At 48.9% G+C, this 12,396-nt stretch overlaps 1 protein-coding gene across 5 annotated transcripts; it reads left to right on the top strand.

Moving 5' to 3' along the window:
• Nucleotides 1-7,880: 7,880 nt before the first annotated feature.
• LOC133909143 (transcription initiation factor TFIID subunit 12b-like) lies at nt 7,881-12,391 on the top strand. Of its 5 annotated transcripts, none has more exons than XR_009908306.1 (8): nt 7,882-8,549; nt 9,294-9,506; nt 9,948-10,451; nt 10,638-10,712; nt 10,891-10,969; nt 11,061-11,125; nt 11,348-11,572; nt 12,022-12,391. XR_009908306.1 is itself a non-coding variant. In XM_062351444.1 (8 exons), the coding sequence occupies exons 1-7, from the start codon at nt 8,016-8,018 to the stop codon at nt 11,519-11,521; spliced, it is 1,647 nt and encodes a 548-aa protein (XP_062207428.1). In that variant the 5' UTR covers nt 7,985-8,015; the 3' UTR covers nt 11,522-11,559; nt 12,022-12,391. The 5 variants fall into 5 exon arrangements, 2 of the variants coding, with proteins under 2 accessions (XP_062207429.1, XP_062207428.1); XR_009908305.1 differs by having other exon boundaries at nt 7,885-8,549; nt 9,945-10,451; XM_062351444.1 differs by having other exon boundaries at nt 7,985-8,549; nt 9,945-10,451; nt 11,348-11,559.
• Nucleotides 12,392-12,396: the final 5 nt, after the last annotated feature.

Raw genomic sequence — 12,396 nt, 5'->3', positions numbered from 1 at the left:
ACTCCGGCAGCCTTGCCTGGATCGTTGTGCGCTCGGGGTTGGCGCAGAGTGCCATTTCCGGCCACGGGAGCTCCGCCCGGCTCGTGTCCTCCACGCCGGTCACCACCTGGATCATGCCCCTCAGCTCTGCCGGGCCTAGGTCCCAGCTTGCGCCGATTTGGGTCCGGGTGATGTCTTCGGGCCCGGTGTAGAGCCAGCATGGCCGGGCCCGCTCCCGCAGGGGCGCCAGGCGGCGGCGCAAGAAGTCCGCCACCACCATCACCGAGGTCAGCCCGGCGTCACGCAGGAATCTGACGCGCTCGAACACCGACTCCAACCTCGCGTCCTCCGGCTGTGGCGCCTCCCACATCGACTTCTAGGGCTCTGCCGCCACCTCCGGTAGGGCGAGACGGTCATGGGGGTCGACGTCGATGAAGAATCAGTCCCGCCGCCACTCCGCCCATTTGCTTCGCAGCACCTAGGGGATGTACCGCTCCCCCATGCCGTCTCGCAGCCGAAGATTGCAGCACCCCGCGACGTCCGCCGTGGAGTACCCCCTCTTCTTCCCGGCCGATCGCAGGATGATGAAATATCGAAGAAGCGTCACCAAAGGCGCCACTCCCACGAACATCTCGCATAGATGCGCGAACACCGCCAGCACGATGACGGAGTTGGGGCTCAGATGCACCAACTGCACGCCATAGGTGTCGAGGACTTGGAGGAAGAATGTCGAGAACGGCGGCACCAGTCCCGCCGCCACGAAGGACGTGAACAAGACGATGCGCCCGGGGATGGTCGTCGCCGGTGGGAAGTTCGCCGGCGTCACCACCGAGGCCCCCTGCTGGCCCTCGAGGACCAGCAGCTTCCTGACCTTCTCCGTCGCCTCCTCATTCTTCAAGCGAGACTCCGGCAGCACGCTGTCCGGAGTCCTGTCACGGCGGCTTCCCTCGGCTCTCGGCATCTCGTCGGAGGAGGAGGTTGTCTGGGTAGTGGAGAGGAAGAAAGAGAAGCGCTCTGATCGCCTAAGGGATTCTAAGGGCTCAGGAGCGCGAGGGAAACAAGAGCAAGATCGCAAGATGGCGTAAAGAGGGGGACGGATCGATCCCCTCCCCCTCTTATATCTCAGAGAATTCAAACGTCTCCTACCAACGGCGCACTCGGCGGGACGGTTTCCTCGGTCGACGCAACCGCCAGGCGAATCTCCCACTGGTCGTGCGACGTCAGCGGCTGCCAGGCGTATTTTCCTCGATCTGCGCGGCAGCCGCGCGTGCCGCCTGTCCCGTTGTCATGCCCTTCGAGAGTTGTGTGGACGCGCATCTACTCGTCTCCCCGTTGGGCCGTACCAGAGGCCCGGATCTAAAGGGCCACCTCTTGAAAGCTCGCCATGTGGCGTCCACGCCAGCCTCGGCCTCGTTCGCGACGAAGGGCCCATCCGCAGTCTCCGTGCCATCGCCTGCCAATAGGCCCGGGGGCTACTGTCGGTGTATCAGGAACTGGGGGTCCCTGAGTCCCAAGGCCAGACCGGCCATCCGCCACGTGTCGCCATCCCGTGAGGTCCCTCCTGCGGGATGAGGAAAGTTCAAGTCCCGGGAGAAGGTGCTCGGGGCCACAGTCACTGGTTCCCGAGCATTCCAGTTCCCCGATGATTCGTAAAGTCTAAGTTCCGGGAAGAAAGTGCTCGGGGAGGTGCCCGGTCACCCCCGAGCACCCTAGTCCCCCGACGATCAGAAGAGCTAAGTTCTGGGAGAGAGTGCTCGGGGACTGCGTGCGGCAGCCCCCGAGCGCTCAGTTCCCTGAGGGTCAGTGTGAAAGTGCTCGGGAGGGAGTGCTCGGGGCTGCACGTGGCAGCCCCCGAGCTCTCGGTTCCCCGAAAGATCTATGCAAAAGTGCTCGGGAGAGAGTGCTCGGGGTTGCATGTGGCAGCCCCCGAGCACTCGGTTCCCCGAAGGTTTGTGCAAGAGTGCTCGGGGAGGTGAACAGTACCCCCGAGCACCCGGTGCCCCTACGACTCAGAAAAACCCCCGAGGCACCCGCCGAAGGGGTGTCAATCCGTCAGAGGTCCGAGACCGCATTCAATGAGCGTGCGTGGCCTGACATCCCCCACTGCTCCCGTTACAGTGCCAGTTCGTGCCATGTCTTGGCAGAGAGGCGTGGGGCCATTAATTGCACGGGTCTCGTCCCGTATCATCCGGTGTGTCTCGGGATAACATCGCCAGGATCAAGGCGTTCCGTCTGCCACCCTGTTGTGGCAGAGGAACAAGACATGGCGGGCACGCCAGGTTGCTCTGCGGCTGCCCGGTGGGCCCTCTCTACGGCGCCCGTTGCCAGGACGTTTATGGTGACAAGTGACCGGGCGTGCGCCGCGTTCTCCACCCCCCGGTCACTTCACCCAGAAGAAATATTGACGCCTTTCCCGGTCGTGGCGTCTTGGAACTAGTGCCCCCTCTTTCCCGTTCGGGGCGTGTCGCAGCCGGCGAGTGCTTAAAAGAGCCGGCAGCACAGAAGAGAAAGATACATCCGAAATACATCCCACAAACCACCCGAGAACGACCAAACAAGCAATCGAGCAAGAGACCGCAAGCATCGAATACAGAAGCACTAAGAATCGAAGCATAGACCAACTCAAGGCATAGTCCCTGCCCAAGAACAAGGAGCCTCAAGCTCTTAGTTAGACACAATATTCTTGTAACCAGCAACATCCTTGAGGGACTTCCTCAGGACAGTTATTACATCCATACAGGAGTAGGGTATTACGCCCCCGTACGGCCTGAACCTGTCTAATTTCCGGTGCATTTACTTCTCTTTGCACTAGATCATCACCCCCACCACCGGCCGTTGCATTTACTCTCATTCATTTCTCCGACGAACTTATTCAGGATCATCCCCCCGACCGAATCTCTAAAAAGGGGTCTCTCGGGATCCCTGCGACAGGAGTTAATTCTCCGACAGTCACCAATACCGCCAGATAAAAATCTCTTGTGCCAAATTTCCTTTCTCTACCTTATTTATGTTTCTGCATTTACATACTTACAATTTATATTCCTAGAGTAGGTTGTAAACCTCCTAAAATGTTAGCATATACACGCTAGATAAACCTAGATCGTATTTAGATGGATATTGATATTGGTTTATTTTGTGAGATTTTTGGTACATGTGAAACATAATCTACATGAAATAGAGTAAAGAAATGACAATATATTACCGAACAGATGAAAAATTATTATGGTAGGTCCACATTCGAATTATGTGTATTAATGAGCATGCATAGTAGTGACCATGTCAATGACAGAAAGAAGAGTGGTTGTAATGTAAATCGCAAATTTATGATAAAACCAGAATGATATAACGATACACACATAATTGGATTTTTATACTAGCCACATAATAATGCATGCCATCCCGCATGGTTGTAAGACTTGACGGAAATTAACCATCCTGCATGACACAGACAAGACTAGAGGTCTAAATTCCCACCGACCTGTTGGTGTCTCCATCCGTCCCGTCCTAGTTGGGGCAAGATAGGGTGGGGCACCGATCGGGGCAGGACAGGGGCGGGTCAAGTTATATCCCGCCCCACTCTGCCCCGAAATATATATTACATACATATTTAGCGGGTTTATTAAGAAGTTTACTATCTTTTTTAATGAAATTTTTAGTAAACTAATGTATGTATGTAATTATTACTCCCTCCGATTACAAATATAGGTCGTTTTAGACTTATACACAAGGATTAAGATAGTAGATCAAATGACCTTGTTGCCCCTTATTTATTCTACATTGGAAAAGATAACTCATTCATTTTGTGAGAGTGATAACATTTATTAAACAAAGGCAAGAAGATAACAAAAGAGAAAAAAGAACATAAAAATTTAAGAATGACTTATATTTAGAGAATAATTGAGAAGACTAAAACGACCTACATTTGCAATCAGATGGAGTATTATGTTATGTTAGGTCTTATCAATTTTAGATACGGTCTTTCATTAATTTGTATGTTATGGTAGCTATTATCTTCTAATTAAAATTGATCTGGAGTTTTTAATAATTTTAATTGAAGCGGGCGGGTCAGGTCAAATCGGGGCTGGAGAAAAAAAAATCACTAGATCTCGAGTCAAGATGAAACAGGGTGAGGCAAGAGAAATACAGGTGAGAACGGATGGAGACAAAACTCGCATCTGTCCTGCTCCATCTAGGTCTCTAGACGGGACAAAATGGTGTTTTTCAACCATGCTTTTGCATACATGCCTTGTGCTGTTGCGCACAAACCAGCTATTCGTACATATATTTATTTGTTCACACTACGTGCACTCGATCTTTAACTTGCACAGCCTCCTTTGAGACTTACACCTCATTAACGAAGCACAAAAGCCAAAAGAAATTGCAAAATCGGACCTGAAACTAGTGGGCACATTCCCAGTACTGCTTCCCGCTGTTTGCACATGATCATATAGGTTCTTATGAGACACCTTTAGTGTACCAAACCTTCTCTTGCCTCTTGACCACCATGATTCACGATCCTAAACTCGCCGGCGCAGCGTCGAGCATCGGAGGGGAGACGACCGTGCGGTGCAGGTGGTGACCGCTTCAGCATGGGCGGCCGTCTGACAGAGCAGCTGCTTCCTCTCCTCGCTGTGTCGGCCGTCAGAATCCCCTGGGAGGAGGACGTACGACGCCGGCGACGGCTCGTCGGAGTCAGAGAAGATCGTGCCAGAGATGGAGGCATGCCCTTCTTCCTTGTACTGCGCTATGACCTTGAAGATGAACGGGATGATGCCTTCCATGAGAGCAGCCAAAGTGGCGTCAGAAATCAGAAGCTTTTGTCCTGTGACTTGTGCTGGTAGAGCTAGATAGGATGAGCCGGCTCGAGATGATGGGGGTATAAAAAGGCAGGTAAAGTCGCCATGGAAAGGGACATGGACAACTAATCCAATAGCCTAGCAACAAGACTCTGGCGAACGAGCCGATGACTCGGTGGTAGCGCTTGGAGTGCCCAGCCTACCCGCCTCAGTTCGACTCTGGAAAGTACTGTTTGATCTGAGACTGGAACCCAAGCAATGTATCGAATACCACTCTGAATGTTGCTGCTATTCTCTGGCTGACGCCTTGAGCTTAGCTCTGATAGTCTGATGTGTATGTCTCATGGATTGACAGCTCTATGGTTCTATACTTTTATTGGCCGCGGAATGGATAGCCAATGGGTTTTTGGCCAGTGCGGTCCAGTTAACACTTGGAGTAAAATCGTTGATTAGTCTTACACGACGAGTGTGCGATTGGACAGCGATCATGTCGGGATGCAGTTTTCAGCCCCTAAAGTTTACAGCTTACCTGCTGCGCGAGAAAAGAAGACAATTTCAAAATCATGATTGTGATATTGATCGATGGATACATATGGACGCAGTGGAAACCTTCAAATGCCCGGTGGCGTAATCCACTGGAAGTTAACCGAGTCGTAGGCGTTTTTTCTTGAGCGGTACAGCGCTAGCTTAGCCAGAGTTCAAGTTCCAGCTTAACCCCGAGTTGCACCCAGCTGTCAGTGCAAGATCGCGTAGTAAAGTGTTGAAATCTTCCAGCAACGATCGTTTAGCAAAAAAGTGTATACATCGCATACAATTGCACAGAAGTTACACAGATACCGAAGTAGAGTGGTGGCTTTTTTTCAGTACATTGGAACTGATCAGATGTCTTTGCACTTTCTGAAGTGGGACTGGGATCGAAGAGGCTGCCCGCCGGAAGCAGAGATCCCGCGCGCGGCCGCGGGTTTCTGTTGGCGCAGACGAATTTGACTGCCGACGTGCGGAACCAGACTGGAAAACCGCGACGCGCGCAGGCATCAGGCTTGTGTGTGTAGGCCTCACTTGCCCCCGAAGTCGTTGGACCGGACCACACCATCGGATCAGCGCGACGGTAGAGTCTCGAGGTCGTGATGGCAACGCGCGCAGCCGCCTGCTCCTAGCCGAGGACTAGGGTGAAGGCCGGTCTCGGCTTCGCGGGCGCGAGCCCGTCACGGCACATCCCGGGGGTGCGCTGGCTAGCCGCACGCGGAGCGGAGCGGAGCGCGCGTGCGTCGAATTTTGCGGTCGTTTTGGAGCCAGTATACGACCGGAATCAACGCGGGACCTCGGGTCTCCGGCCGGGCGCCAGATGGAGATGACGGCGAATTGGTTTACCATGCGGCGTGACGTGCTTCGCTCGTCGGCAGTGAGGAGGGGCGAGCAGCGGGGCAGAAGGGCAACGGTGCCGTCGCGCACATCGCCCGGCACGGCACGGCACATCCCGGTTGCGCTTGCGGAACGCGGAGCTGAGCGCGCGCGTCGACTTCGGTCGTTTTGGAGCCAGGGACGTGCCGTGCTTTGCTCGTCGGCAGCGAGGAGGGGGCAAACAGCGGGGGCGGTTGCAAGTGACAACGTCGAAGCCGTGCTCCAGCTGCAGCGCACGACTGCGGACGATCTGATTGGCCAACGATGTTTCGATTCGGTGGACTCCGTCAGGAGGACCGCGAGCCGAACCCTGTGGTCGGCCCATTTTTGACATGTTACGTTTGTGGAAGACCACGGGCTCACGAACAGTTCGGAGTTTGAAGATAATTGTAGAGGGGCTAGGGTTGGAGATACATACTTAGGGCTCGTTTGGCAGGGTTCCAGATTCTTTCAGAAACGTTTCGATTTCAGATTCTCCCTAGAAACGTTTCAAGTTGAAACGTTTCACGTTTTGGTGCGTTTGGCAGGGATTCTAGAGAATCACCAGAGAATCTGAAACGTTTCTTGCAACCAAACGTCTGGATTCAGATTCTTAAAAATGATATCAAAATTCACAGAGATAAATATGGTTCATAAAAAATAACAAAACTTTTTTTGGATGAAGAACCATTCAAATGTGACCTATTTTATCTGGTTTAACTTGAAAAAGATTAAACGTTGGCCCGTTTCTCCAGCGGAACTGGCCTCAGGCCGTTTCTCACGTGCAGGCTAAAATCAGTGAAACGTTTCAGCCGTTTCTCACAAGAATCGCTCACGCATAACACCGTTTGGAACTGATTCTATCGATTCACGCAAGAAACTGAAACGTTTCAGCATGCCAAACGCGCCCTTAGTTTGATGCGTTCATTAGCAAGAAAGTGATGAAACCAAGCATTTGCTTAAGTGATATGTAGAACCAAGGGGTGCCCATGTCCCCTTTGGCCACAAGTAAGCTTCGCCACTGTGATCATGAATAGGGAAATACAGGGTAAAATAATTTTATGTGTGCACTATAATCTGCAAAATACATAACTTTAGCAAAAATTTCTATTATAAAATGCTAGTTGGTTTCTCTTTCCACTACCCCTCCTATTTAATAAAATTCAAATAATTTACATACTTTGCCATCCACTCTTGTTATTTATCCTACTTGTCTCGTTACTGGCTATGGATATAAGACTCATTCTACTAATAAAAATAAATAAAGAAATTAGAAGAGAAATTAGCTGATCTTTTTATTCGGATGTCATTTAAAATCAAATTATGATATCGCTCTTAAACTATTCTTTGATATTTCCATAATACATTCACATCTCTATACTTAAATTTATATTTGATGTTATCATATCTAATATTTATGTTTTGTTGTAGTATATAATCACTTTAACTAATAAGTGATAAACGAGGAGTGGTTGATTCCGATACCATACTTAACTAATAAGTGATAAGCGAGGAGTGGTTTGATTCCGATACCACACCCGGAGCAGAACGTCTTTTTCGTGGAGAGGCGCTGTGCTGTGCTAGTACACTCCTCGCTCGCTGGTAATGGTATGGTATCTCAGCATGGATCGAAAAGTTTTTCAAATGGCAATCCCAAACCGAGTTCTTATCCGCTAAATGATCCCGTAGGCCCACCCAGCAGTGACCCGAGCAGCATCGAACCCCGTTCTCACTCGACCGCGAAAAGACTACGCGCACACGTCAAACTGTGTCCCACACGACCCGTACCTGCCCCGCCCCTCTCCTTCCAACCGCGTCGTCTCCCACCACCGCCGCCGAAACCCTACACCCCCTCCGGCCATGGCGGATCCGCCGCCCGTGGCCGCCTCCGCCTCGCCGCAGCCCGACCAGCTCGTCGCGGCCTCCGCCTCCACCCCGCATAACACCAACCCTAACCCCCTCCTCTCCCCTCAAATCCCCCCGTCCCCAACCGTCTCCGACCTCTCCGCGCACATCTCCTCCCCTCAGCAGCTCGACCCGGCCTCGGCGGCTGCTTCCGGCGGCGGATCCATGGACTTCCCTCCGCGGCCGCCGCAGCAGCTGCAGGCGCCTTCGCCCACGCAGGCGGCGACCGGCGCCGGCGGCTTCGGCCAGATCCACCGCTCGGGGTCGGCCTCCCGCCTTTCCACCGCCAGCCAGCTCCCGCAGTACGCCGCCATGGCGGCTAGGATGTATGGCGGGCAGATGAGTTTCTCGGGCGGCGGAGGGCAAGTGGGTCAGCAGCAGCAGCAGCTGATAGCGCGCGCGGCCATGCTTGGGCAGGGCCACCTGGGGATGCTGCAAGGCCAGGGGAACGCGGCACATTTCGGGCTTCAGCCGCAGATGATGGTGCAGGTGAATTACTGAATTTGGTGCCTTGCAAGGATGGAACAGAGTTGATCACCTCCTCGTGCATAGAGTCGACCATAACAGGAAGGATGAAACATTAGGGATCTTAATTGTAAATTACTGATGCTAGAATTGGTATCGTTTATTTTGTGGTTAGAAATTCCATAGTTTTTATCTGTCAAATCAGGTCACCTTTGACGCGTAGAAACTGTTTCGTATAACATTTTACAGTGAGATAATGAGCAAAATGCTCAGACAAATAAATCACGTAAGTGTAGGCATGAATACTCGTTGCTTTTTAAGCGAAGTTGAACAAACCTACCTTTAGCCATCTATGCCTCATTAAAAGGAAAAGTAGTCATGATTCCGGAAGTTTGAAATCTCTCGAAGTTGTTCATTGCTTCTGTTTGACCATGAGATGGACTATGGGAAGGACCGAAGGAGGTGACTTCTTGGGTGTGAAGGTGCATTGCAAAAGAAAAAAACTGTTTCTACATTTGTTTTTAGAATCTCTTAGCAATATATTCTAGTTGTGACTGTGCTTGTATGTATTCCATTTTATTGATAAAAATGGCACAATGAATGAATGAACTTCTGAACCTGTTGAAAGGCATGATATTGTCCAATTTTACCTTTGCTTACAAATTACAGCTGTGAGATGAAACTGTTTCGGTTTAAGGTAACTGTAGAAAGCTATTTTTTTTTCTTAGAGGCGGCTAGGAGCATAATTGACCATTCCTGTTACTGCAGCCAAGGCAAAAGGGCATGGCACAAAGTACACAATTTAATACTGCTAATGCAGCTCAAGCGCTGCAAGGGATGCAGCCCATGGGAGTCATGGGTACTTTGGGGATGAACCAGATGAGACCGAATGGTACTATTCCCTATGGTGCTCAACAACGGTTTGCCCATGCTCAAATGAGGCCACAACAAGCATCTCAGCAAGCAGCATTATCCCCGCAGGTACTCTTACAGCTTAATGCCTATATCTGTAAGACAAATTAGCTATATAATTATATTATGTTCAACATGCATACATGGCCTTATGGCAGTTACAATGCTAAGAAATGCTACAATGTAACAATGTTTTTTTTGGGGGGAGCGCATATATTAAAATACGAATGCTGAAAGATGGAATAAACAGTATGTTGGCAACAATGTTCTGATATTCTTTTATCCACACTCCATAGGGTTACTAAAACTGGTTGAGAGTTTAGAGTTGAGACTTTGTGTGCACTTATTCAGGCTTTATCAAATCTGCATTTCACGTGCTATATGCTGAAATTGCTACATGTTATGGTTTTTTCAACTTTTACAGCACCTACCATAATATCATGTTTATGCAGTAGTTTTACTTTTCAAAGATCTGTACGCTAACTTTAATATTGATTTGTTTACCAGAAGGTAGCCGGTCAAGGCTTGTCGAGAACAGCATCGATTGCAGCAGTAAATTCACAACTACCTGGATCATCGCAAAATGGACAGATGGTGGCAATGTCTATGCCTCAGCAACAGCAGCAGCAGCAATGGTTGAAGCAAATGCAATCATCAATGGGATCACCAGTTTCTCCACAACTTCATCAACAAAGGCTTATGTTGATGCAGCAACTTCAGCAGAAGACAGGATTGAGCCAACAACAAATTGCACAAGCCCAACAACAGCATCCACATCTCAGTGCCCAACAACTGATTCAGCAGCAACAATTTCTACAGCAGCTTCAGCAGCAGCAACCACAACAATCTCCAAGAATTTCAGCATCTGGTTCGCAGAAGTCTGCAAACCTTACAGGATCGCAGCCGGGTACACCTTTGTCAGGTGGAACTATGACTGGTGGAAGTGCAAGTCAGGGAGCGGAAGGAACTAGCCAACTCCTTGGGAAAAGAAAAATACAAGATCTGGTTGCACAGGTGCTGATAACCTGGCCCTTTTCTTTCATGTGCTCCTCAACTTCTGTGTCGCTGGTGTAATTCATGTTACTGGTCATAATTTCAGAAAATATTAGAATTACTTTACATTTTGTTTGGAAGCATGCCTGTTATTTTAGTTGAATATAATACTTTGGTCTGTTCTCAAACCACAAACTCTTAATACAGGTAGATCCCCTAGGCAAGGTTGACCCTGATGTGGAAGATTTGCTTTTAGAGATTGCTGATGACTTCATTGACTCGGTAATGTTCTTGTGCTTTGTGAATCATGCTTTCAAGCTCCCCTCTTCATGAAATACTATTTGTTTGGGAAACATAATTTCCTATCAAATTCAGAACGAGAACCTTCATCTTCTAAGTTCAATCATATTTTATTTGCTGGAGGTTTCTTGTGGTTCAGCTGACATGGGTGTGTCATTAGGTGACTGCATTTGCATGCACCTTGGCAAAGCACAGGAAATCATCAGTTGTGGAAGCCAAGGACGTGTTGCTGCACTTAGGTCAGTTGCTTCACCTCGCTATCACACACACGTCCATGCAAACGTGCTACGTGCTATTTTGCTTATTAAGTTCCATACTGATATCATGCAGAAAGAAATTGGCATTTGTCAGTTCCTGGTTTCTCAAGGGAGGATAAGAATCCTCAAAGAAATTCTGTAAGTCACGTTAGTTTGTGAACACTATTGTTTTCATGAAACCAAATTGTGTGGAGCCACAATCCTTAGTTTCTTTTATCTAAGGACAGCAACATCCTGACTATAATAATGAATTTGCTGAGTTTATTCTGTAGGCTTTACAACATTTTTGTAAATTTGAAATTGTATCCCGCAACTATCATGCACAAACAGAAGGTTGATTGGATTCTAATATTGCAACAGGTAAAGCCACTGGTGGATCCCCAACAACCTGAAAGTGATGCTGCTGGTATTAGAGGCGCAAGCAATAAACTTATTGCCAATAACTCGGCTGGCAACCATCAAATAAGATCTCAGGTTGCAGAGCCTTCACCAACGCCGACAGTGGGCCCTCTGTCGAAAGTTCCTCGTTTCTAAGTGTTATGCTGTTCTCCTCTATGGTAGGAGAATTCCCTGTAAGTTCATCCGGTGAGTAGATACTTTTCTTTCTAGTTTTCATTGCTAGTGCTTGGTAACGCGATGATATTCACCTATCAAGCTGGAATATTGTATAGGTTTGATGTCCCCCTCGAAAGTTGAAATATGTGCATGTGCATCCTCAGTTTTGCACTAGTCTAGTAGTGCTACTGACTGAGTAGCTGCTTGAGTTTCCTGGTGATGGCTTTTTGTATCATACGCATTATGTTTCAAGATTATTAGACCTGGCCTAAGAAGAAAAACTTTATCTTCGTTTAGGTGTGAAGCAACTTATGCAGTCAAAGTATCATCTGTACGACATGCTCTAACAATCTCAAATAACAATAATGCAAATCGACAAATTTCTATGATAGTATGCTGGCATGTCTATTGAATTGTATTTGTTGAGTGTCAGTACTGATATCTCTCACAAGTCACAACTAACCGTTTGAAGATTTCAGGACAATCTACATGCACCCCGTCGGTAGGCTAAACTCGAGGATTGCTAGCAAATGGAAGTACAATAAATTCATGAGCACCTATGGGCTAAAAGCGCAGATGCTCGTGTACTTACAGGAAAGCAGTTGCTGACTGACCACTCGTTGACCATAGACTCTTGCAAGGCTACTTGTAACTTTTTCCTCTCTAGCTGCCCCCATCCGTTGTATATAATTGTTTTTGCAACTGGGGCATCTAAGTGATTGCACTCAACCCAGAAGCTCATGACCTAAGACGTAACGCGTGTCTTGTCGGTTGTTACGGGCTCAGTCCTCGAACAAACACAATTGAGCAATCTTGTGAGGAGTGTCACTGTTTCTTCTTTCAACTTTATATTT

Source organism: Phragmites australis, chromosome 2, assembly GCF_958298935.1.
Source record: "Phragmites australis chromosome 2, lpPhrAust1.1, whole genome shotgun sequence".
Lineage (NCBI taxonomy): Eukaryota > Viridiplantae > Streptophyta > Magnoliopsida > Poales > Poaceae > Phragmites > Phragmites australis.
Note: the sequence above shows the minus strand (reverse complement) of the source record. Positions and strands in the feature narration are given on the sequence as shown.